Consider the following 27,019-nt stretch of genomic DNA (forward strand, 5'->3'; position numbering starts at 1 on the left):
AATCTCAATCGTCTGGTTTACATGAAAAGCGGAAACCATTTTAGGTAAAAAACGAAGGCACTGTCCTCAAAGAAACCTCCGAATCTGATATCTGAAGGGATCCAGACAGGACAATGCTTGTAACTCCGAAATCCGCCTAGCAGAACATATTGCTACTAGAAAAACTACTTTGAGAGTCAAGTCCTTCAGCGTCACTCCCCGAAGAGATTCAAAAGACACCGCACACAAACCTCTGAGAACCAGATTAAGGTTCCAGGAGGGACAAACTCTCCTGACCGGAGGCCATAAATTTCTTGTTCCCCTCAGGAACCTGATAACATCTGGATGCGCCGAAATAGTGGAGTCCCCAATCTTGCTACGGAGACAGCCTAAGGCTGCCACTTGAACTCTAAGGGAGCTGGGAGACAAACCTTTGGCGAAACCATCTTGCAGAAAGGACAGAACATCAGGAATGGAGGACTGGAGCACGCGGATTCTATGAGTAACACATCAAGACTTGAACACCTTCCATACGCGAATGTAAACCAGATTAGTGGATTTCCTTCTGGCTTGTAACAACATGGTAACGACTGATTCCGGATAACCTCTACACCTCAACCATCACCTCTCAAAAGCCAAGCCGCTAGACAAAAGTGATCAGCCTGGTCTGAAAATATTGGACCCTGACGAAGCAGGCCCAACAGATGACCGAAACAAATTGGACCGTCCACTGCCAGGTAGATGAGATCTGCGAATCACGGATGCTACGGCCACTCCGGAGTGACCAATATCACTTTTCTGCAATGTTTTTCTATGCGACGCAACACCTTGCCCACTAACGGCCAAGGAGGGAACACAAATTAGAACCTCCTGAGGCCAAGTCAGAACAGGAGCGTCAACGCCCTCAGCCTCGTGCTGCTGCTAACTGAAGAAGCGAAATTCTGGCATTTTAACGAGTCACCATTAAATCTACGTGAGGGAATCCCCAGCGTCGCCTGATGAGCCGCATCGCTGCATCAGACAATTCCCACTCGCCTGGATCTAACAGTCAGATTTAGGAAATCCACTTGAACATTTTCAACTCAGGCTATGTTTGACGCAGCAATCCCCTTGAGGTGGGATTCTGACCAATGCATTAAGACTCGTGCCTCTCGAGCTACTACCTGACTCTTGGTGCTGCCCTGCCGATTGATATTGTCACGTTGTCAGAAAGAATTCTCACCGACCGTCCTTTCACTACTGACAAGAACTCACCTCAAGGCTAGACAGATCGCCCTGGCCACCTGCACCACTTCAGTATAAATCTGTACCCAAGCAAGATAAAATTCACTTAACTTTGAATGCAATCTTCTCAATAATGAGCAGAGGAATAAGGTAAGAAAAAACAACAAACCATCAGAAAAAGAACATGTGCCATTCTTCAGACACAAAAAGAGGTAAGAAATTCAGGCAGGTCGAGCGGAATCTCTCCATGCTTTTCCACTCTCCTGGGCGGGCATCTGGACTGATCCATGGAACTACAGGAACGAAAATTAGCAGGTAAGAACCAAATTTTCCTTTCCCTGTACGTACCTGGATCAGTCCAGACAGCTGGATGCACCAAAGCTTCTCTAACCGGGGTGAGACTGTGAGAGTCCTGCTCGAAGAACACTTGCCCCAAAATTGTTGACATCCAGAATCTGGACATCCAAAAATGGTAGTGTCTGTCAAAAGTATGTAAAGACTTCCAAGTAGCCGCTCTGTAAGTCTCCTGAAGTGATACCATCTGAGATTCTGCCCAAGAGGTCGCCTGGGAACACGTCGAATAAGCCTTTAACCCTTGAGGAATGGGACCACCATGGGAAATGTAAGCTGCCGTGATCTCTTCCTTCAACCATCTAGCAATAGTGGCATTGGAGGCTTTCTGCCCTCTGCTGGGGCCACTAAGAACATAAGAACATAAGAAAATGCCATACTGGGTCAGACCAAGGGTCCATCAAGCCCAGCATCCTGTTTCCAACAGTGGCCAATCCAGGCCATAAGAACCTGGCAAGTACCCAAAAACTAAGTCTATTCCATGTAACCATTGCTAATGGCAGTGGCTATTCTCTAAGTGAACTTAATAGCAGGTAATGGACTTTTCCTCCAAGAACTTATCCAATCCTTTTTTAAACACAGCTATACTAACTGCACTAACCACATTCTCTGGCAACAAATTCCAGAGTTTAATTGTGCGTTGAGTCATCTTGAAGCTGGTAGTATCCAGGTATCGCAGCAGGGTGTGTTGAACATCCAGACATCTCAACTTTGAAGCTTGAGGAGAACAGAGCTCCAGAACCGTAAAAGCTGGAGGTCCACCACTTGGTTCAAATGAAAAGTGGACTGTTCGCAATGATACCCCCAAATCTGTAATCCGTAGAAAAGGATCTCTACAGGACAGGGCTTGTAGCTCTCAGACCAGCCGGGCAGAACAAATAGCCACCAAGAAGGCTACCTTCAGAGTAAGATCTTTGATTGAAGCCTTCTTCAGAGGTTCAAAAAGGTTTAAAAGCTCCAGGGGGGACAAACCCGGTGACCCGGAGGCTTCAAGAGTTTTGTCCCTTGCAGAAAACGCGTAACATCTGGATGAGCTGCCAAACTGGTCCCATGAAGCATACCTTGTAAACAGCTTAGAGTAGAGACTTGGACTCGCAGGGAACTGTAAGATAGGTCCTTTGTCAGACCCTGCTGCAGGAAGGCCAGGACCTGTATCACTGACATCGCGGGGATCTACTCTCTATTCCATACATCAAAACTCGAAGACCTGCCAGACCCTGATATAGGCCAAGGAAGTAGAATGTTTGGTTTTTTTTTTAAACTTGCAACAGTGCAGAAATCACGTCTTCCGAATATCCCTTCTTCCTCAGAGTCCACCTTTCAAAGACCAGGCCGCTAGACAAAAGTGATTCAGCCTCAGGAGTCCATCCACGGTGAAATTGATTAGATCTGCAAACCAAGGCATTCTGGGCCACTCCGGAGCAACGAAAATCACCCGTCCCGGGTGACATACTATTCACCTGAGAACCTTGCCCACGAAAGGCCACGGAAAAACATGTATCCCAGCACTCGGTCAGCCAAGGTAGGACTAGAGCGTCTACACCTTCCGCCCAATGTTCCATCCTGCTACTGAAGAAGCATGGGGCCTTGGCATTCTTCCTCATCGCCATCAGGTCGCCCACCTGCGCAAAGTGAGCGTCATCACCTCATCGGAGAGCTCCCACTCCTCGAAGGTGGTCAGCCAACCCCCGACGGGAGGAGGAGTTGACGCTCGATTCCCTATTGTAATGATTTTTTGGCCCGCTTGGACCCTGGCCTGGTCCATCTCGGCTTGATCTTTGGTTACAAAAAGCCTGGGACCAGGGCTGAGACCTCCCTTGGGATTGTCACCTGGCCAGCAATTGGAGATCTGCTCTGGTGGAAACGTCTTTGGTTCTGAAAGTGTGAGCAGACAAGGTTGAAAACCCCTAGAGGTCTTGGGTCTATCCTCCAGTAACTTATACACCTTATCTCCGAACACACTGATCATCTGTTCCAGACCCTTTCCAAAGAGAAACTTGCCCTTGAAAGGAAGAGCCCCCAAGTTGCACCTTAGAAGAGACATCCGCAGACCTATTTCACAACCATAAGAGTCGTCGGGCCAAAACCGCAGATACCATGGTCCTGGAAGATGTGCGGATAAGATCATACAAGGCGACCACTCTGTAGGCTACCGCCGCTGCCAAGCGTTCTGCCTGTTCAGACTCCCCTGGAGACAGGTCCTTAGTGCTCTGCAACTGTTGGACCCTCCGTAAGCTGGCGTGGAACATGAAGCTGCCACATACTGTAGGCCGAATGTCCAGGGCAGACATCAAAAAATCTGCTTGAGATAAACCTCAAGTTTGCGGTCCTGGAGGTCCTTCATGTTGTAGGCCCTGTACATTTAGCCCCCAGGCTAGAAAGGCCTGGCACAAAAGAGAAATTCAGGGGAGAAAGCAGGGAGCTCCGGTTCATCCTCCCCCCAGTGGGTTCGACCTCGTCCTCCTGTGGCCCTCCCCCTTCCCCTGCGCAAGTGGAGCAGAGTGCAGTGGAAGGTATCCATGATGGCCGCTGTTCCTGCGCTCCCCGGGAACGGGTCGACCTCGCCAGAGGGAACAGGACAGGCTGGCCGCAATTCGTGCGGTGGTATGGAGTCCGACACGGTCCCCACCGGGAATAAGTGCCCGACTGTGTGAGCCGCAGGAATCTGTGGCAGCGGCACAATCGTGGCATGAGGCTTAGAAGAAGTCCGCGAGGGATGCGCCTGAGCAGGGAGGGAGCCTTAGCAGAGACTTACCTCACCGACTGGGAGCCCGGCGATCAAGGAGAGAATCACTCCCGAAAACTGCCCGCTGCTTAGCCTGCACAAGACTTTTCTTTTTTTAGTACAGAGTCGCAGGTTTTGCACCACCTCCATCTGCTGGAGACAGAGAAATACTGAAGTGGTGCAGGTGGCACACTGGGATAAGAGGTGGTGGCTTCAAAACCTTCTCTGTCTCCATCTGCTGGCTCTGATGCATAAACCCAGGAGTATAGACTGATCTGGGTACGTACAGGGAATCCGCATTACCTGTTCCTTCCAGCGCTGGGTCTTGGCAGCTCCACGCTCATCTACTTGCAAGTGGAAGGGCTCCGCCTGTGTTGCCATCTTCACCTTCTTTTCTGGCAGGCTGATCTGCTCAAAATGAGGCACAGGAAGCGCTTTGAACTTTGGCACCTAATATAAAAATAAGTCATAGCAATTCATTAATAAAAGACAGTCCAGATTTAACTGCGTCTTGCACTCACAGATAGGTAGAGGAATTGAGTTGTTTACTCTTTATATACCAGGAACAAAGACATCACCTCCTAATATCCTTCTCCCAAACTCATTGTACACCACACTCTGAAACCTGTAACACTCCCTTCAGGAGCCAAAAAATGTTTCCCCTTATGGCTGAGAAGTTCCCACCTCCTCTTTTCGCAGCGCTTCCATCGTCTTCTGCTTTTGCAGTTGCCTCTCTTTGTCTCTTGTGTCAAAGGAGAATGGGCACAGTTCCACGGGTCTGTTCTCCGATGCTCTGGGTTTGAAGGGCACTCCGTAGTGGGGCATTGGGTTTGCTTTTATAACTGGTACTTCCTCCGCCTAATAAGGACATTTAAAGAACTTCCATGAAACAAAAGTAATTAGAAGTTGTATAATTTAACTACAAAAGGCATTGCTGAAAATAAGTGTTAAAAAAAGGGGAGATCTCAATCTAGAAAGACTTAGTTTTTGGGTACTTGCCAGGTTCTTATGGCCTGGATTGGCCACTGTTGGAAACAGGATGCTGGGCTTGATGGACCCTTGGTCTGACCCAGTATGGCATTTTCTTATGTTCTTAAGAAATAATCCATGTTATAATTACCTTCTTTGCAGGAGAAATTCGTCAGTTCTCAGTTGGCATTGGGCTTTTTGGGTATCAGAACATGGCATAATTTAAGGTAGATTGGAGTCTTTACGTTTTAGCAAAATCCCCAGGCCCTTATGAAAAACTTATTTGCTAATAGCACTATGGAAAAGGTGCTTGTTATTTGCACAAACTCTTTCTTGGGAAGGGGATGGAGGGAGAAATCGTGAAAAGCAGAGAGGAGCACCATGCCTGTAAGTCATGGTTTATCAAAACTGTCTTGCAAAAAGAAAAACTAATTAAACTAGCTAACCGGGAAAACAGAGAGGATTCCTGTGGTCACACTAATAAGTTATGTCATCAGATGGCATCAAATCAGGCCTGATCTGTAGCTGAATCTTGTAGAACATTTCTGCACATATGCATTAAGGTTGGTACAAAGAGCCACTAAACAGTCCTCACTCCTCTCCTCAATTTCTTTCTGTCAGCCACAGCAAAAAGTTGGGTCTGATCTTTCTCCAATAAGAACTTAAGAATATAAGAAATTCCATACTGGATCAGACCAAGGGTCCATCAAGCCCAGCATCCTGTTTCCAACAGAGGCCAAACCAGGCCACAAGAACCTGGCAAGTATCCAAACACTAAGAAGATCCCATGCTACTGATGCAATTAATAGCAGTGGCTATTCCCTAAGTAAACTTGATTAATAGCCATTAATGGACTTCTCCTCCAAGAACTTATCCAATCCTTTTTTAAACCCAGTTACACTAACTGCTGAAACCATATCCCCTGGCAATGAATTCCAGAGTTTAACTATGTGCTGAGTGAAAAGCAAAATTGCTTACCTTGTAATAGGTGTTATCCCAGGACAGCAGGATGTAGTCCTCACATATGGGTGACATCGGTAATGGAGCCCTATGTATGGAAAAACTTCTTTAAAAGTTTCCATGAAACTTTTGAATGGCACCGGAGTGCCTACTGAGCATGCCCAGCATGCCATGATATTCCCTGCCACAGGGGTCTCCCTTCAGTCTTGTTTTGTAGCAATAAGCGTTAGCCAAAAATAAAATAATAAAACGTATCGGACCCAACTCCGCGGGGTGGCGGGTGGGTTTCGTGAGGACTACATCCTGCTGTCCTGGGATAACACCTATTACAAGGTAAGCAATTTTGCTTTATCCCAGGACAAGCAGGATGCTAGTCCTCACATATGGGTGATTAGCAAGCTAGAGGCTGAGTCATTTTGAGGTGAGTAACAGTGAAGTATTGTTGTCGAAATGAATCAGCCGAAATCACAGCAGGTTGGATGTAGAAGGAGTTGGGATTACACTGGAAACAATTTCTTTAAGACGGATTGTCCATAGGCTGAATCTTGTCTTCCTTCTTTGTCTAAACAGTAGTGAGCTGCAAAGGTGTGAAGAGAACTCCATGTTGCTGCTTTGCAAATGTCCAGAATAGGTACAGAGCGAAGGTGTGCTACTGAAGTTGACATCGCTCTTACTGAGTGTGCTTTTACTCGCCCTTGAAGAGTAAGGCCTGCTTTTTCATAACAAAATTGTATGCAATCTGCTAACCAGTTTGACAGAGTATGCTTACCCACTGCTTTACCTGGTTTGTTTGGATCATAGGATACAAACAGTTGACTGGATTTTCTTTGGGCTGTAGTGCGGTTTAAATAGAAAGACAACGCACGCTTACAGTCCAAAGTGTGTAAGGCTCTTTCTCCTTGGTGAGAGTGAGGCCTAGGAAAGAATGTAGGTAAAACTATTGATTGGTTCAAGTGAAATTCCATGACAACCTTAGGAAGGAATTTTGGATGTGTCCAGAGGACTACCCTGTCATGGAGGAACTTTGTAAAAGGTTCGTATGTGACTAGTGCTTGTAATTCACTGACTCTTCTGGCTGATGTAATGGCTATGAGAAATACAGTTTTCCAAGTAAGGTATTTAAGGTCACAAGTATTTATGGGTTCAAAAGGAGAACGCATAAGTCTAGTTAATACTACGTTCAGATCCCATTGTATGCTTGGGGAATGAACTGGAGGTTTAATGTGAGTTAGGCCTCTCATGAATTTACTGATGAGAGGCTGTGAGGAGATAGATGCATCTCCCAGCTTGTTATGATAAGCTGAGATTGCACTTAAGTGTACCCTTACAGATGATGTCTTAAGACCAGAGTCTGAGAGATGGTAAAGGTAATCTAGTAGCGAGGTAGTGGGGCAAGTGAAAGGATCTAAATCTTTCTGAGTGCACCACAATGTAAACCGTTTCCATTTGTAGGAATAATTCTTTCTAGTGGAAGGTTTACGGGAAGCTATCAGCACTTGAGATATAGCGGTTGGAAGGTTGAGAGGTTGCAAGATCAAGCTTTCAACATCCATGCTGTCAGGGACAGGGACTGAAGGTTGGGATGGCGCAACTGACCCTGTTCCTGAGTTATGAGATTGGGAGCTACTCCCAGGCGAATTGGATCCCTGACTGATAGATCTAGCAGTGTGGGGAACCATACTTGTCGAGGCCAATATGGGGCTATGAGTATCATAGTCCCTTTGTCCTGTTGTAGTTTCACTAGTGTTTTGGTTATGAGAGGTATCGGTGGATACGCATATAACAGGCCTGAATTCCAATGGCGAGCAAATGCGTCCTTTGGTAGGCTGTTCTGCTGCCAGAGGAGAGAGCAGTAATTGTTCACTTTGTAGTTGAGCTGGGATGCAAAGAGATCTATCGTCGGTTGACCCCAGCGTTGGAAGATCTTGGATGCTATTGCTGGATCCAAGGACCATTCGTGCGGTTGGAACTGACGACTGAGGCGATCCGCTACTGTGTTGTGGATGCCTGCTAGGTAGGTGGCCCATAGAAGAATTGAGTGTGTCAGGGCCCAGTCACAAATCTGTGCTGCTTCTTGACAAAGGAGGTAGGAACCTGTACCTCCCTGTTTGTTGATGTACCACATGGCTACTGTGTTGTCCGTTTGGATCAGAACAGTCTTGTGTGATAGGCAGTCCTTGAATGATGTAGCGCATAGCGTATAGCTCGAAGCTCCAGGAAGTTTATTTGAAAAGAGGCTTCGAGCTGTGTCCACTTGCCCTGTGTCTTTAGATGACCAATGTGTGCTCCCCACCCTAAGGTGGATGCATCTGTAGTCAAAGTCACTTGTGGAACTGGTTGCTGGAAAGGTAGGCCTTTGAGCAGGTTGTTCATTGATGTCCACCAGATGAGTGCAGATCTGAGCTCTGGTGTGATATGAATGGGAGTGGACATTGGTTGAGTGGCTTGTATCCACTGTGCTTTGAGTGTCCATTGCAGTAGTCGCATGGTCAATCTGGCCATGGGAGTTACATGAACTGTAGAAGCCATGTGCCCTAGAAGAATGAGGCACTGGTGAGCTGTTACTTGAAGTTGGTTTCGCAGAGTATGAGTCAAGAGGACAAGTGTTTGAGCACGGTCTCTTGGAAGAAAAGCTGTTGCTATCGCAGTGTTCAGTTCTGCAACTATGAACTGTATAAGATGAGTTGGTGACAGATGGGATTTCTGGTAGTTGATGAGAAATCCCAAGGAGTGAAGCACTTGGATGGTGAGCTTGAGAGAAGTGAGAGCTCCTTCTTTTGATTGACTTTTGATGAGCCAATCGTCCAGATAAGGGAACACGTGCACTCTTTGCTTGTGGAGGTGTGCCACTGCTGCAGCCATGCACTTTGTGAATACTCGTGGTGCTGATGCAAGGCCGAATGGCAGCACTCTGTATTGAAAGTGCTGATTCAGTACCCGAAATCATAGAAACATAGAAACATAGAAATGACGGCAGAAGACAACCAAATGGCCCATCCAGTCTGCCCAGCAAGCTTCCCTCATTTTTTCTCTCATACTTATCTGTTTCTCTTAGCTCTTGGTTCTATTTCCCTTCCACCCCCACCATTAATGTAGAGAGCGGTGATGGAGCTGCATCCGAGTGAAATATCTAGCTTGATTAGTTAGAGGTAGTAGGGGTAGTAACCGCCGCAATAAGCAAGCTACACCCATGCTTATTTGTTTTTACCCAGATTATGTTATACAGCCCTTATTGGTTGTTTATCTTCTCCCCTGCTGTTGAAGCAGGGAGCTATGCTGGATATGCGTGAGGTATCAGTTTTTTTTCTTCTCCCCTGCCGTTGAAGCAGAGAGCTATGCTGGATATGCATCGAAAGTGAAGTATCAGGCACATTTGGTTTGGGGTAGTAACCGCCGTAACAAGCCAGCTACTCCCCGCTTTGTGAGTGTGAATCCTTTTTTCTTCTCCCCTGCCGTTGAAGTTATGCTGGATATGCGTGAAGTATCAGTTTTTCTTCTCCCATGCCGTTGAAGCAGAGAGCCATGCTGGATATGCGTCGAGAGTGACGTATCAGGTACATTTGGTTCGGGTTAGTAACCGCCGTAACAAGCCAGCTACTCCCCGCTTTGTGAGTGCGAACCCTTTTTTCTTCTCCCCTGCCGTTGAAGCAGAGAGCTCTGCTGGATGTGTGAAGTAACAGTTTTTCTTCTCCCCTGCCGTTGAAGCAGAGAACTATGCTGGATATGCATTGAAAGTGAAGTATAAGAATGGAGTGATCAAGCTAGTTGAAAGGCATCAGGAATAGAGGAAGGTGGAGGTAGTAATTTGGTTATTTGGTTTGGGGTAGTAACCGCCGTAACAAGCCAGCTACTCCCGTCTTTGTGAGTGCAAATCCTTTTTTCCACATTTCCTCTTGCTGTTGAAGCTTAGAGTGATGTTGGAGTCACAGTAACCATGTGTATGTTTATTGAATAAGGGTATTGTCTCCAGGCAGTAGCCATCATTCTGGCGAGTCACCCACTCTTCATTGGCGGCCTCTTGACTTTATGGATCCACAGTGTTTATCCCACGCCCCTTTGAAGTCCTTCACAGTTCTGGTCTTCACCACTTCCTCCGGAAGGGCATTCCAGGCATCCACCACCCTCTCCGTGAAGAAATACTTCCTGACATTGGTTCTGAATCTTCCTCCCTGGAGCTTCAAATCGTGACCCCTGGTTCTGCTGATTTTTTTCTTATGGTAAAGGTTTGTCGTTGCCTTTGGATCATTAAAACCTTTCAAGTATCTGAAAGTCTGTATCATATCACCTCTGCTCCTCCTTTCCTCCAGGGTGTACATATTTAGATTCTTCAATCTCTCCTCGTACGTCATCCGATGAAGATCCTCCACCTTCCTGGTCGCCCTTCTCTGTACCGCTTCCATCTTGTCTTTGTCTTTTTGTAGATACGGTCTCCAGAACTGGGTTCCCTCATCGCAGGTACTGGCGATGAGGAGGAAAGATGGGGATGTGAGCGTATGCATCTTGAAGATCCAGAGAGCAGAGCCAATCTCCCCTTTGAAGAAGAGGTAGAATGGTGCCTAGGGACACCATTCTGAATATTTCTTTTTTGAGAAATTTGTTGAGATTTCTGAGGTCTAGAATGGGACGAAGGCCTCCTGTTTTCTTTGGAATGAGGAAATATCTGGTGTAGAATCCTCTGCCCTTTTGAGGTCCAGGAACTAGTTCTATGGCCCTGGCTCTCAGAAGGGTGGATAATTCTGTTTGAAGAATTATGGAATGTTGATTTACTGTCCAAGATGGAAGTGGTGGGTTTTCTTTTGGGATAGTAAGGAAATCCAATCTGTAACCGTGAGTTGTGATGGATAACACCCACTGGTCGGTGGTGATGGAGGTCCAATTGCTGTGGAAGTATTGTATTCGACCTCCTACTGGTGTATTTGGGAATGGGTTGATCTGGCTGCTGCTCTCTGGGGCTTTTCAAAAACCAGATGTAGTGGCAGTTTGTGGAGGTGGTTGAGCTCTTGTAGGCCTTTGTCTAGGCTGCTGGCGTTGTGTTGGCCGGCCAGTTCTGGGCCTACTTGCTGGGGGGTAATATCGACGTGGGCGGTAGTAAGGCCGTCGAGTGTCACGCCTTGGAAACTTCCTTGTAGAAGGCTGAGTCTCTTGTGGTTGAGAAGATAACTGTTTTAATGTTTCAGTGTGGTCCTTCAGGGTTGCCACAGCTTCTTTTATCTTCTCTCCAAAAAGATTATCTCCCAAGCAAGACAGATCTGCCAAATGTTCTTGGACCTCTGGGCGCAGATCAGAGGCCTTGAGCCATGCCCACCTTCTTGCAGCAATACCAGATGCTGATAGTCGTGCAGCAGTCTCGAAACAGTCATAGGTGGCTCGGACCTCATGTTTACCTGATTCGAGGCCTTTATGAATGATGTCCTGTAAGGATTCCTGATATTGTTCAGGAAGAGAGAGAGAGAGTTCTTGAACCTGCTTCCAAATTTTCCTTTGGTACTGGTTCATATATAGTTGATAGGATGATATCTTTGAAACTAGCATTGAACCTTGATAAATTTTTCTTCCCAGGTTGTCCAGAAACTTACTCTCTTTCCCAGGTGGTACAGAGGAGTGGGACTTTTGTCTTTTCGCCTTCTTCTGGGCGGATTCGACGACCACTGATTGGTGAGGCAACTGTGTTTTCTGGAACCCTGGGATAGGTTGCACTAGGTAAGTTGCCTCTGCTCTCTTGTTTACTGCTGACACCGATCCTGGATGCTCCCAAATCCTATATTGCAGCTCCTGGAAAACTTCATGGACAGGGACTGCCAGCATTTCCTTGGGAGGGTCCACAAACTGGAGGACCTCCAAGGTCTTCTGACGTGCATCCACCTCTGTTTGAATGGGAAAGGGGATGGTGTCAGCCATCTCTTTAACAAAATTTGTGAAGGAGAGGTCCTCAGGAGGCGACTTCCTGTGGTCATCAGGCGGAGAAGGCTCTGAAAATATTTCTTCATCCAAAGAATATTCAGAACTGGTGTCCACAGGCATCTCATGTGGTGTGTGGTGAGTGATTGGCTGCATAGGTTGTGGTGGTAAGACAGGAGAACGAGGCCTTGGGGGTCTTGGCACTCCAGATGGGCCTGGAATCGGTTCCCCTGGTAATTTATTAGTGAGGATGTCTAGGAGTGTATCCAGTTTAGTAAAAACTGGATGTAGCATGGAGACATCTTCCTTGGGCACCGGTGCTGGCATCGGTGTGGGCACCGGTGTAGGTACTGGTGGCGGTACCTGTGGCACCGATGAATGTACCGGAGTAGGCATTGGGACCGGTTCCCGTGGCCTCGGTGTCTGCGGCATCGATGGTGCTGGATCCCTCGGTGATGGAATCGGCATTGATGGAGATGTCGATGGCTGAGGTGGAATCGCATCGCGCAGAGCCTGTTGCACCGCTTGACGAATAAAAGAGTCAAGTTCCACTCTCACAGCTGGTGATAACAGAGCAGCTATGGAGGGAGGCGGTGTTGGCGATGCCGATACCTCCTCAGAGCCCTGAGGAGGCACGGAGCCCGGCACCGATATCGGTGGGCATCGCCCTGGATTACTAGGCCTCGGAGCCTCAGTCCCCGTCCGGGGTTTCTTTGCAGGCGAGGCCGTGCCTGACGATGGATCCTCGGTCATCGTTACCTGGTGTCTTCGATGCCGGTGGCGGTGTTTTTCTTTTTGCTTTTCGCTCCCCGAGGTCGATGCTTTTGATGAAACCGAAGGGGATGGCGTTGAGGCATCTCCCGCCTCCGGACGTTTCTGCTTCAGCATTAGTTGACGGACTGAAGCGGATGGAGAAGATTGCGCTGAGGTCGAAGGCCTTGGAAGCAATTGAATATTAAATAACTGCTCCATCTTTTCGGCCCGAAGACGACGACCTTTAGTTGTCATTTCCGCACATGATTTACATGTTTGGATATTGTGATCTTTGCCTAAGCAAAGAACACATTCAAAGTGAGGGTCGGTGATCGACATTGTCCTCACACAATTTGGGCACTTTTTAAAGCCGGAGGCCATGGCGCTGGACAGCCATCGACGGCGAAACCCAAAAAATATCGGTCCCAGCCGGAAACCGACAACGGAAAAAGTTACCGCTGGTGATACTGTGGGAAACCCCTGCGGTGGAAGTAATTTTTTCCGAAATTTTGAAATAGGTGAAAATCACCTCAGGACTCCAATTAAACCCGCGTTGCTAACGGCTTCGCGGAAAAAAGAAGACTGAAGGGAGACCCCTGTGGCAGGGAATATCATGGCATGCTGGGCATGCTCAGTAGGCACTCCGGTGCCATTCAAAAGTTTCATGGAAACTTTTAAAGAAGTTTTTCCGTACATAGGGCTCCATTACCGATGTCACCCATTTGTGAGGATTAGCATCCTGCTTGTCCTGGGATAAAGGAATTTTCTTCTATTTGTTTTAAATGAGCTACTTGCTAACTTCATGGAGTGCCCCCTGGTCCTATTATCTGAGACCATAAATAACCAATTTACATTAACTTCTTCAAGTCTTTTCATGATTTTGTAGACTTTATCATATCCCTCCCCCCCCAGTCACTTCTCCAAACTGAACAGCCCTAACTATGCCATATATCATTTTGGTTGCCCTTCTCTGCACTTTCTCCAGGGCAGATATATCCTTTTTGAGATGCAGTGACCAGAATTGTACACAGTATTCAAGGTGTGGTCTCACCATGGAGCGATACAGAGGCATTATGACATCCTCCGTTTTATTTTCCATTCCCTTCCTAATAATTTTTAACATTGTTTGCTTTATTGATCGCCGATTTCAATGTATTATCCACTATGACGCCTAGATGTCATTTCTGGGTGGCAACTCCTAAGACAGAACCTAATATTGTGTAACTACAGCAAGGATTATTTTTCCCTATGTGAATCCCTTTACACTTGTCCACGTTAAACTTCATCTGCCATTTGGATGCCCAATCTTACAGTCTTCACCAGGTCCTCCTGTACTGTATCACAATCCGCTTGAGCTTTACTCTGCATAATTTTGTGTTGTCCGCAAATCTGATCACCTCACTTGTCGTACCCCTTTCCAGATGATTTATAAATATATTGAAAAGCACCAGTCCAATATGAACCAATATGCCTAAAGAAGCACACTCCAAAGTGTCTCATCTCGGACAGACAAAAAGTGCAAAGGTATTTCCACTTTTTGTCTGACCGAGATGAGACAAGAAAATGTCTTCTAGGTACAAACATGACTTGTCTTCTCCGTTTGGGTCTCCACCACAACTCTGAAAATGGTAAAGCCTATAGCAGTATGTCATCATGAGCCAGGTATTACAGGGACCTCAAAATGAAGTACAAATTTCTTTGTGCACAAACTGCTTTCTACAAGCAAAGACACTGATTCTCCTGAAGAATCGCTTCCTCAATGAAAATAGACATTCCAAGATATGCAATTCTCGCCATCCACCAACATTGTTTCCAATCAATCTCACAAAGAGTCCCAAGCTTGAGTGCCATTCCACCTCCACCCACCGATGTGGAGCAGTGTGTGATCCCAGATCTCTCACACACTTCCTCTAGCACCTCACTGTTCAGGTAAGACCCACCATTGTAATATGGAGCACTCCAGTTCCAAAGCCTCCGCTACCGAAGTTGCCTAAGTCAGTACTCACTGGGCATAACTTGTCTCTTAATGAAGATGGCTTGGCATCGAGGGATGGTGCCACGTCTGTCGCAAACATAGCACTTCTGCTGCAGTGCGCCCCCATGGCGCTGAGTTGAAGTCGTCCAAAGCTGGTTCCAAGAACCATGACCATGCTCAAAGTCTTCAAGAGCATCCATGGTGCAGAAGTCTACAGGAGCGTCCAAAGCACTGTCAGCTGCACCAGATTCAAGGAATAGCAGTGCCATGTGCCACCCAGATACTGTCTTTTCAGCACCATTGGCCGGCTGAGGGGGGATATAATAGAGGTCTTTAAGATCATGAGAGGTCTTGAACGAATAGATGTGACTCGGTTATTTACACTTTCGAATAATAGAAGGACTAGGGGGCATTCCATGAAGTTAGCAAGTAGCACATTTAAGACTAATCAGAGAAAATTCTTTTTCACTCAACACACAATAAATCTCTGGAATTTGTTGCCAGAGGATATGGTTAGTGCAGTTAGTGTAGCTGGGTTCAAAAAAGGTTTGGATAAGTTCTTGGAAGAGAAGTCCATTAACTGCTATTAATCAAGTTTACTTAGGGAATAGCCACTGCTATTAATTGCATCAGTAGCATGGGATCTTCTAGGTGTTTGGGTAATTGCCAGGTTCTTGTGGCCTGGTTTGGCCTCTGTTGGAAACAGGATGCTGGGCTTGATGGACCCTTGGTCTGACCCAGCATGGCAATTTCTTATGCTCTTATGTTCTGACTTTTTTTTTTTTAATGAACCATGCCATGGTAGCTCCCACGCACTCCCGACTGTCTTCATCCAATTCCTACTAAATTGGAGACTCCTCCTGTTCATCCCACGAAGCCTGGCTTCCAGCCTATATTATCCAAGGAACTAGCATTGTAAAGAGCTCCAGACTGATTGTGCCAGCCACACGATCTTTCAGATTCCTCCACAGATTCCAGTTCGGTCATTTCTTCTATGCCACCGTCATCTGCCCCAGACCTCTCAGATCCTGTCACACAGGACCATTGGGAAGCTTTTCTCAAAGGTTTTCTTCATGGACATGCCACTGCACTGTTCCTCTATTTCAGACTCTAAGGCTCAGTCTCCATGGCCATTGCCTGGTCCACCTCTATCTTCAGCGCGACCACTAGTGTTGCCTCCTCATTCTCAAACTCATTCCAGATCAGTGGACTCCTTGGACTTGCTGTATTCTCCGGTTTATTCCCCAGTCTCGTCTTCTCTGTGTTGTGGGTTTGGCTGTAGTGAGGGTGTGGTGAACACCATCTCCAGAGTGGCGCAGGATGGCAAGGCAGAGCTCTGGAATAAAGCGCAGGATGGCAGGGCTGAAGCTCCGGAATGGAGTGCAGGCTGTCCTCCGGCAGCCTATGGACCTTATTCTCTCCCAAAGATTGAATCAGACTTCCAAGTCCTTTCCGAAAAGCAATTTACCCTTGAAGGGCAAAGAACCCAGCTGCGCCTTGGAGGACACATCTGCCGACCAGTTTCTTAACCAAAGAAGTCTCCGAGCAGAGACTGCGGACAGCATGGACCTCGCAGACGTCTGCAACAGATCGTGAAGCGCATCAGTACTGTAGGCCATTGAAGCTTCTAGCCGTCCTGCTTGGGCAGCCTCCTCATTGGAGAAACTCGCGTTAGCCTTTAATTGTTGAACCCAGCGCAGACCCGCTCGCAAGGCAAAATTGCTGCACATGGCTGCCCGCACTCCCAGTGCAGACACCTCAAAAATCTTTTTAAGCTGCACCTCCAACTTCCTGTCTTGCAGGTCCTTGAGTGCTGTAGCCCCTGTGACTGGGATCGTGGTCTTCTTGGTAACCGCAGACACCGCTGCGTCCACCCTGGGCACTCGTAGCAGCTCTAAAGCATCCTCCGGCAGAGGATATAGCTTATCCATGGTTTTACTCACCTTCAAACCAAGATCCGTGGTATCCCACTCCCGGAAGAGCAAGTCTGTAGCCAAAAAATGAAAAGGGAAGGAAGTAGCAGGACCTCTCAGACCCAGCAAAACTGGATCCATCACTCCCAGTTTGGATTCCTCAGGTGGCCCCTCAATGCCCAGCTCAGCCAAAATAAAAGGGATAAGAGGACCCAGCTCCACCCTTCTAAAGAGATGACCACCTTTGGGTCGTCCCCTTCCATCACATGCAAGATCCTCAGATGCACATCAGCATCAGCATCCACTCCCCGCGGGGTCTTGGACTGAGGGTCTGAGTCCCCAGGGTCAGTATCTTGATCAGAGGTATCTGAGTCAGTCTGAGGGACCTCTGTTCAGAGAGGATGCTTAGGTCTCTATAGGTCAGCAGCCACCTGAGACCTAGAGCGTTTCTTTGAAATAGGCTTGGACCCCAGAGAGACTGATTTTAAGCCAGACTGCTGCTTCCCTGATTTTCTTGCTTTATAAGCTTTACGGAGCAGTAAAACAAAGTCTGACGAGGAAGAGGAGGAGTCAGAAACCCCCTCAGGGCTATCCTCCGTTGCTGGCAAATCATGATGCAAAAGGTCCCTTTCACCTGGGAACCTCTGCTGAGGAGAAAGAGGAGGTGGTAAAAACCCCTCCCCCATCGCAGCAGAAGTGGCAGCTCTGAAAGACTGCAAAATGTCATCCGTGCCTGTGCTGAGCGGGAACCGGTCAGCACCAGCTTGACCTGCAGTTTTCACTATTTTGATAGCATTAATGGCCCCGGAGGACCCCTTCCCCCCGGCAAACATGCGGAGCAGAGGCCCTCCCGTGAAAGGCACGCGTGGCAATAAGAAGATTGCAGCATGAAGAAGATTGCGGCATCGAGAGAAAACAGAAATTTACACCGACAAGAAAACATTTCAAAAATAACTCACCCCCGCTCCAGGAAGGAGAGAGCCGCCGCGATACTGCCGGCCCAATGAAAAGTTAAAAATTTATTTATTTTTTTATTTAGAAACTTGCCCGGCAGTGGTCCAAGGTGCTGATTCCTGTAGGGTGGAGTGAACAGGACTCCCCGGTGTCGCACCCAAAGCTGCCCAAGAATGAAATTAGAGTCCTCGACCCTCTTATTCAGCTGCCTCGTGACCAGTGGGGGATGGCCCTCTCAGGACCTCACAACCCCCTGGGAGGCTGAAGACAACACTGCTACGACTAAGATATATATATTTTTTTTAAGCCAAACTGACTAAGAAATAAGAAAAGGAACCAAAAAAACCACCTAACTGACTAACTCCCAAAACAAACTACCACACAGCCCGGACTGTAGGTCTGGCACCCCCATCATCTGCTGGAGACAGAGGAATACTGCCGGACTGTAAGTGGCACCATTCTATTTATAGGCGGAGCGTTGTTATGGTAACTGCTCTGTCTCCATCTGCTAGAGGGGGGTCAAACCCAGGAGTCTGGACTGATCCGGGTACGTACAGTGAACTACAGCGTGGTGGTATGCGTCAATTGCACTAAGATGAACTGTGACAGAGTTGGTTTTTAAGCCAGTCCCTGATAGGTGTAGAAAGTAATAAAATTATTCCTTACCTGCTAATTTTTGTTCCTGTAGTACTCCGGATCAGTCCAGACCGTGGTTTATGCCTCCCTTCCAGCAGATGGAGACAGAGAAAAACTTGTAGGGCGCCCTCTGAAAAACAGTCGCACCCCCAGCGTCCCTTCAGTATTAAGGTTATCAAAGCGATAACAACCAATGAATGGATCAAATTGAAAAATACTGGTATACAAAAACCTTGAAAGATCGAGAAAACTTTGCATCTTCAGAATTGCAACTTCGAGCTGGCTAACTAAACTGTGAATACCAAAACAGAAATACCACGGGTGGGCGTCTGGACTGACCTGGAGTATTACAGGAACGAAAATTAGCAGGTTAGGAATAAATTTTCTTTTCCCTGTACGTACCCAGATCAGTCCAGAACGTGGGATGTACCAAAACTTCCCTAAATAGGGTGGGCCCCGGAAAGCCCTGCTCGAAGAACCTGACTGCCAAACGAGCCCAGACCGGGAGGCTGCAAATTCAATCGATAATGATGCGCAAAAGTGTGCAATGATTTCCAGGTCGCTGCTCTGCAAATCTCCAGAGTGAATACCGCCTGGCACTCCGCCCACGAAGTCGCTTGAGAACGTAGTGAGTGTACTTTCACTCCAAGCGGAGGACGCTTGCCAGTGCCAATGTAGGCAGACGAGATTGCCTCCTTTAACCACTGAGCGATAGAGGCCTTGTTCCCACGCTAGGGACCGCTCCAAAGAACAAACAGATGGTCCGACAACCGAAAGTCATTGGTGACCTCCAGATAACAGAGGAGAATGTTTAACATCAAGGCGACGAAGCTCTCTGGACTCTGCCTCCGGGAAAGCTGGCAGTTCCACCGACTGATTCAAATGAAATGATGAGACCACTTTTGGAAGAAAGGAGGGTACAGTGGACAAAGTTACCCCGGAATCCGTAAAGCGGAGATAGGGCTTGAAGTTCTGAAATCCTACGGGCCGAAGAGATGGCCACCAGAAAGACTGTCTTTAAGGTTAAGTCCTTAAGGGTAGCCACCCTCATGGGCTCAAAAAGGAAGGCCACACAGGGATCAAAGAACCAAATTAAGATTCCATGAAGGACAGAGTCCGAACTGGTGGTTGCAAGTGCTTCACTCCTCGCAAGAACCGTACCAAGTCTGGATGTGTGGCTAGGGGAGCCCCCTCGCGACATCAGACTAGTGACCCGAGGGCCGCAACTTGAACCTGTAGCGAATTATATGCCAGGCCCATGCCGAGGCCCTTCTAGAGAAATGACAAAATGTGAGCCACGGAAGCATGACTAGGAACAATGGATTCCTCAGCACACCAGGTGTCAAAAACTTTCCAGACACGAACATAAGCGAGCGAGGTGGACGTCTTCCTGGCTCGAAGGAGGATAGAGACCACTTCATCTGGATAACCTCGTTTTCTTAGTTGCCGCCTCTCAAAAGCCATGCCGCAAGACAAAAGCGATCGACCTGGTCGAAAAATATGGGACCCTGACAAAGACTACGCTGAAGGTGACCCAGACGAACTGGGCCATCCACTGCAAGGTTGACTCGATCGGCAAACCATGGTCATCGTGGCCACTCTGGAGCTACCAGAATCACCATGCCACGATGTACCTCTACTCGACGCAGGATTTTTCCCAATTAGGGGCCACGGAGGAAACACATACAGTAGAATGTCCCTGGGCCAAGGAAGCACCAGAGCATCCACTCCTTCCTTCCGGCTGAAGAAGCACGGAGCCTTCGCATTCTGCTACGTCGCCATTAAGTCAAGAGGGGGGCCCACCCCACCTGCGAACCAGTATCGACATTACTTCCTTGGATAGTTCCCACTCTCCGGGGTCTATGCGTTGTCAGCTCAAGAAGTCGACGCCAGCCATGTGAGATGCCGTGAGGCTGGCTAGGTACTGCTCTGCCCAGGCCATGAGCTTATCCGACTCCCGAGAGACGTGACGACTCTTTGTTCCTCCTTGCCGATTGATATAAGCTACCGTTGTGGTGTTGTCGGACAGGATCCGCATTGCCTTGTGGTGCACCAAGGAAGAAATCGTTTCAAGGCTAGACGGACCGCCCTGGTTTCCAGGTGATTGATGGGCCATTTCACCTGTTCTGCATTCCACCCGCCCTGGATAGACAGACTGACACAGCCCCCCATCTGGCCAGGCTGGCATCAGTGGTCACCACCACCCAATGCGGCGTTTCCAAGTCCACCCCCTGAAGCAAATGAGGGAGATGGAGCCACCAATCCAGGCTGTGCATGGCGAAATCCGGGAGCAGCAAAAAGGGCTTGAAACTCCCGAGACACCGGCTTCCATCTGGACAGCAACGCCCTCTGTAGTGGGCGCAAGTAAGCAAAAGCCCAGGGAACCAAATCGATCGAGGATGCCATGGATTCCAAGATCTGTAGGTAATCCCACGCTGTGGGAATCGTAAGGCTGTGAAGGCGTTGTACCTGGGTCATGAGATTGAGTGCCCGGTCCCGTTGAAGAAACACCCAGCCCAGACGGGTATCGAAATGTGCTCCCAAGAAATCCAGCGATTGTGATGGAACCAGGCAGCTCTTGGCAAAGTTCACCATCCAGCCGAGTGAGCTGAGGAGAGCCAATACCCGGTTGACTGACTGTCGACAGAGGTTCTCGGACTTCGCCCAAATGAGCCAGTCATCCAGGTAGGGATGAACCAAGATTCCCTCTCTCCGAAGTGCTGCTGCAACCACCACCTTCACCTTGGTGAAGGTCTGCGGGACGGTCGCCAGACCAAAGGGCAGAGCCTGAAACTGAAAATGCTGTCCCAGGATCTTGAACCGAAGAAATTGCTGATGTTCCTGACAAATGGGAATGTCTCTGTGAGGTCCAGAGACGCTAAGAATTTTCCCACACGTACCGCCGCGATGACTGAATGCAGAGTCTCCATCCGGAAGTGGGGAATTCTGAGAACCTTGTTGACAGTCTTGAGGTCCAGGATCGGGCGGAAAGCATTGTCCTTTTTGGGAACCACGAAGTAGACGGAATAATGGCCGTACCCATGTTCCTCTGGAGGGACAGACCGGATGGCCTCGAGACCGAGCAGCCTGTCGAGTGTCTGACGCACAATTTGTTGTTTCCATAGGGGTTCACAAGGTGAGAAGAGGAATCTGCTTCTTAGGGGCCATGCAAATTCTAACACAAAACCGTGTTTTACGATATCCAGCACCCATTGATCCGAAGTGATCTTGACCCACTCCTCGTAAAACTGGAGAGGCGTCCCCCCACCCTGAGAACCAAGAGGTGGGTCGGCACTCCTTCATTGGGCAGCATTTGGAGCTCTGCTCTGAAATGAACCCTCACAGGAGGGTCTGTGTCCCCGAAAGGGCTGAGACCAAGCCTGGGATCTGGACGATGATGGCTTCTGGGCCGCTGGTCTGGACTGTCTGAAACGTCGTCTGCGAAATCGATTTCTGGACGTGTTGAAAGATCTGGAGGTTCGTGGTCGATCCTCCGGGAGCCTGTGCACTTTATTCTCCCCCAGGGAGTTGATGATTTGTTCTAAAGCCTCGCCGAAGAGAAATTTGCCCTTAAAGGGAAGAGAGCCTAGTCTAGCCTTAGAGGAAGAGTCTGCGGACCAATTGTGCAGCCACAGGAGGCGTCTAGCCGAAACAACTGAAACCATGGAAAGCGCCAGGACCCGCAGAAGATCGTACAGCGCGTCCGCACCATAGGCTATGACCGCCTCTAGGCATTCCGCTTGTTGGGCTTCCTCCGGTGGGAGTTCTTGAGTACCGAGCAGCTGTTGGACCCAGCACAAACCAGCTCTCTGCATGAGCGAAATACATACCGCCACCCGAACTCCCAAGGCGGATACCTCAAAGACGTGCTTGAGGTACACTTCCAATTTGCGATCCTGCAGATCCTTCAAGGCGGTCCCACCTGTGACCGGGATGGTAGTCCTCTTTGTGACTGCTGTCACCGCAGAATCCACCTTTGGCACCTTGAGAAGCTCCAGGACATCCTCCGGAAGGGGATAGAGTTTGTTCATGGCACGCCTAACCCGTAGACCGGACTCCGGAGTGTCCCTCTGCTTGGATAACAACTGTAGGAGCCGTGGATGAAGAGGGAACGTCTTCGCTGGTGGACGTAACCCTGCCAGTACAGAATCCCCTTTGCAAGCTCCTGAATTATCTGCCAAAGGATCTGGAGGCGCCTCAATATCCAATTCGGACTTGACATGGGGGATAAGGTGCTCCAGCTCCTCCCCATGGAAAAGGCGCAATACCCGAGGATCATCCCCTTCCAGCTGTGAGCCTGTGGCGGGATCAGCCTGATCCTGATTGGGATCCCCTAGAGAAGGATCCTGTGGGTCAGAATGGGATACTAAACGGACCCAGGAAGGCCCCTGAGGATCCCCAACATCCACCCGACTCACCTTAGGTGGAGGGGGGGGGGGGGGCCGCAGTAACACCATCCTGTTGATTCATGCGAGCTAAATAGGCTGTGTGCATAAGGAGTACAAAATCAGCAGTGAACGCCGGGGGGGGGGGGGGGGGGGGGGGGCACTCGGGAGAAGTGGAACCTGGCACAGGAAGTAAAATCTGTGGCCACCCTGCTTGTTGACATAGCACATGGCTACTTGGTTGACGGTTTGGACAGGAAGATTGTCTCTAACCTGCTAATTTTTGTTCCTGTAGTACCACGGATCAGTCCAGACAGTGGGTTGAGCCTCCTGTCCAGCAGATGGAGACAGAGAAAAACTGAAAGGGTATCCTATATCAGGACAGAACCTATCCTGCAGCCCTTCAGTATAACCATTGTCAAAGCAGATAAGTATAAAGATAACCAGGAGAAGATCAAGCAAGCATCAAGTAACTGATAATTTGAACAATCCAAAACTCTATAAATAACCGCTCTTTCATATATATCCATATTCATCTAGTAGATGCTTCTGGTGACTTAAGCTCTGAGAGGAAGCAGAGAAATCCAAGAAACTGTAAAGAAACAAAAGAAAAGAGCTTCTAGCAGACAGTGCCCGGGAGGGAGTCTGGACTGATCTGTGGTACTACAGGAACGAAAGTTAGCAGGTAAGAACCAATTTCTTTCCCTGTACGTACCCGGATCAGTCCAGACAGTGGGATGTACCAAAGTTTTCCTAAACAGGGAGGACCGAGACAGGTCCACTCGAAGCACCTGCCTTCCGAAGGAGCCAAAAACTGGCGCCTGCTCATCGAGGCGATAATGACGAGCAAAATTATGCAGAGACTTCCAAGTAGCTGCTCTGCAGATTTCCTGCAGAGAGACCGACTGACTCTCTTCCCAAGAAGTAGCCTGTGAACGCAAAGAGTGGGCCTTTAAGTCCTCCGGAACCATCGGGCCCCGACAGATATACGCTGACGCAATCGCCTCCTTTAGCCAGCGAGCAATCAGTCTTGGAAGCCTTGTTTCCTCTATTTGGGCCACTCCATAAGACAAAGATGATCAGAGAATCGAAACTCGTTTGTAACCTGTAAATATTGCAGTAGTACTCGTTTTACATTAAGGCGCCACAGGTCACCCCCAGGCATGATCGCAGTGTCCTCAGAAGAAAAAGCAGGGAGTTCCACCGACTGACTGATGTGAAAGGAAGACACAACCTTTGGCAAGAATGACGGTACAGTCTTGAGGGAGACCCCTGAATCAGAAAAACGGAGAAAAGGCTACCTACAAGACAACTCTTGGAGCTCAGACACCCTCCTGGCGGAGCAAACAGAAGTGAGGAAAAATGACTTAAGAGTTAGATCCTTAAGCGTGGCCCGCCGGAGGGGTTCCAAGTGTGCCTCGCTCGAAGCACGAAGTTAAGGCTCCACGAGGGGCAAGTAGGCCAGACCTGCGGATTCAAATGATTGGCCCTCTTGAGGAAGCGAACGACATCCGGATGAGCCGCCTCTGCGTAACCATCGATACTTAAGAGGGACCCAAGAGCAAAAACCTGTACCCGTAAGGAGTTGAAAGACAAACCCTTGGAAAGGCCATTCTGGAGAAAGGAGAGGACTTGGGATACCGGAGGCCTTGCGTGCTGGCACTCCGGACTCAGCACTTAGGTGCACCAATCAAATAACTTACCTAAATGAGTACTACTCAATGCAACTGCTGTGGAGCCTTTATATTGAGGGTAATCATATGGAAACTTAAGGCTTGCCCCTTTTGTTCAAAACTCTCTACCTTGGAAAAGGAGCTGGATGACTTTAAAGCTAAATTAGCTTCAATAAAGAGAGTCTCAGCCACGGTACATTATTCAGGAAATAATTTCCACTTACCACTGAATAACCAAAACTCAAGAAAAAAGAGATTTACCGTGGGCTCAGGTAGGATAAGACCTGTAACCCACAGACACCCATTATTGAAAGCTGTGCAACCCACAACTCTATCCCACCACTCACACAGGCCATTAAGGAACTTAAAAAGTATTACAGTGGGCTCTGGAAGAATAAGACCTGTGTTCCGTAGACACACACTGTATCAAGTGCAACAAGTACAAAATGCCTTCTCTGTATTAAATTCTGAAGAAGTCCTTGAGAAAAAGATTGAAATGTTATCGGAAAAGAGAGAAAAAACCCAATGCATACAGAAATTCCAAATCAGAAACCAAAGGAAAAAGCTCACAGTGATGGATGACTCTGTCATCAGAGGCATTAATATCTTCCCTTGCACAAATGCAAAGAGAAAAGTGGATAACAAAACTCAACTAAATAGGTCACAAAAGGAGTCCAGGAACAGCAGTAACCTGAGCAAAGAAAGCTGGAAAGCTATGAGCACAAATGCTCGTAGTTTGGGTAATAAAATCCCAGAGCTGCAAGCCCTAATGGTGGAGGCAGACTTGGACGTTGTTGCTGTCACGGAAACATGGTTTACAGAATATCATGACTGGGATACGGCAATACCAGGCTATAACTTGTTAAGGAAGGACAGAGAGGATAGGAAAGGGGGAGGAGTGGCTCTATATGTCAGAAACAATATCCAAGCATCTGAGCTGCAAGGAACATGGGGCAAAGAAGAAGCACTATGGGCCGACTTAAAAAAAGATGGGGCATCCATTTTTATTGGAGTGGTTTACAGGCCTCCAAACCAAAAGGAAGAGCTGGACAGAGATCTGATTGAAGACATCCACAGGATAGCAAAGAAAGGAGAAGTGGTGATCGTTGGAGACTTTAATATGCCAGATGTAGACTGGAGAATCCCATCTGCAGAATCTAATAATAGTAGAGAAATAGTAGATGCCCTGCAATTAGCTTTGTTCAAACAAATGGTAATGGAACCCACGAGAGAAGGAGCTATACTCGACTTAGTGCTCACTAATGGAGATAATGTCTCAGACGTCCAGGTGGGTGCCCACCTCAGCACCAGTGATCATCAAACGGTATGGTTTAATATCACAAAAAGGACACGGAAAAGAAGCACAAAAACCCAAGTTTTGATGTTCAAAAACACAGACTTTGATGAAATGGGGAAGTACCTGGAGGAAGAACTAAAAGGCTGGGAAAACGAGAGAGATGTGGATCAACAGTGGACCAATCTAAAAGGAGCAATCACCAAGGCAACTAATCTATATGTTAGAAAAGTAAAGAAAAGCAAAAGAAAAATGAAACCTATCTGGTTCTCAAAGGAGGTGGCTGACAAAATAAAGGCTAAAAGAACAGCGTTCAAGAAATATAAAAGATCCCAAAAGGAGGAACACAAAGAAGAATATCTGGTAGAACTGAGGGAGACGAAGAAATTAATCAAGATGGCAAAAAGTCAAGCGGAAGAGAGGATTGCCAAAGAGGTAAAGAGTGGTAACAAAACATTTTTCAGATACATCAGTGAAAAGAGAAAAGTTCAAAGTGGTATAGTGAAATTGAAAGGTGGAAAGGATCAATGTGTGGAGAGAGACGAAGAAATGGCAGAAATATTAAATGAATACTTCAGTTCTGTGTTCACTAAAGAGGACCCTGGAGAAGGACCGACACTAGTTAACAAGAAACTGGAGGGGAATGGAGTAGGTGTAACTCCATTCACAGTAGAAAATGTATGGGAAGAGCTGGTGAAACTGAAAGTGGACAAAGCCATGGGGCCTGATGAAGTTCATCCCAGAATACTGAGGGAGCTCAGAGATGTGCTGGCGGGTCCACTGTGTGACCTATTCAATAGATCCCTAGAAACGGGAGTGGTGCCGAATGATTGGAGGAGAGCGGTGGTGGTCCCACTTCACAAGAGTGGGAACAGAGAAGAGGCTGGTAACTACAGACCGGTTAGCCTCACTTCGGTGGTGGGAAAAGTAATGGAGTCACTGTTGAAAGAGAGAATAGTGAACTATCTACAGTCGGGAGAATTGCTGGACCAGAGGCAGCATGGATTCACCATTGGAAGATCCTGTCAGACAAATCTGATTGACTTTTTTGACTGGGTAACCAAGGAATTGGATCGAGGAAGAGCACTCGATGTCATCTACTTGGATTTCAGCAAAGCTTTTGACACTGTCCCGCACAGGAGACTGGTGAATAAAATGAAAAGCTTAGGAGTGAGTGCCGAGGTGGTGGCCTGGATTGCAAACTGGTTGACGGACAGAAGACAATGTGTGATGGTAAATGGAACTCTCTCTGAAGAGAGAGCGGTTTTAAGCGGTGTACCGCAGGGATCGGTGTTGGGACCGGTCCTTTTCAATATCTTTGTGAGCGACA

The 27,019-nt window shown here is 48.0% G+C and overlaps 1 protein-coding gene across 2 annotated transcripts in view; it reads right to left on the reverse strand.

The window, feature by feature from the left end:
• Nucleotides 1-27,019, reverse strand: part of TPX2 (TPX2 microtubule nucleation factor) — a 246,042-nt gene that overhangs the window by 45,725 nt on the left and 173,298 nt on the right. For both annotated transcript variants that reach the window (XM_029612898.1, XM_029612897.1), the window contains exons 10-11: nt 4,964-5,137; nt 4,583-4,729 (exon numbers count right to left, since the gene is read on the reverse strand). In XM_029612898.1, coding sequence (XP_029468758.1) covers nt 4,583-4,729; nt 4,964-5,137 — 321 coding nt within the window. The remainder of the gene's footprint in view (nt 1-4,582; nt 4,730-4,963; nt 5,138-27,019) is intronic.

Source organism: Rhinatrema bivittatum, chromosome 8 (genome assembly GCF_901001135.1).
Source record: "Rhinatrema bivittatum chromosome 8, aRhiBiv1.1, whole genome shotgun sequence".
NCBI lineage: Eukaryota > Metazoa > Chordata > Amphibia > Gymnophiona > Rhinatrematidae > Rhinatrema > Rhinatrema bivittatum.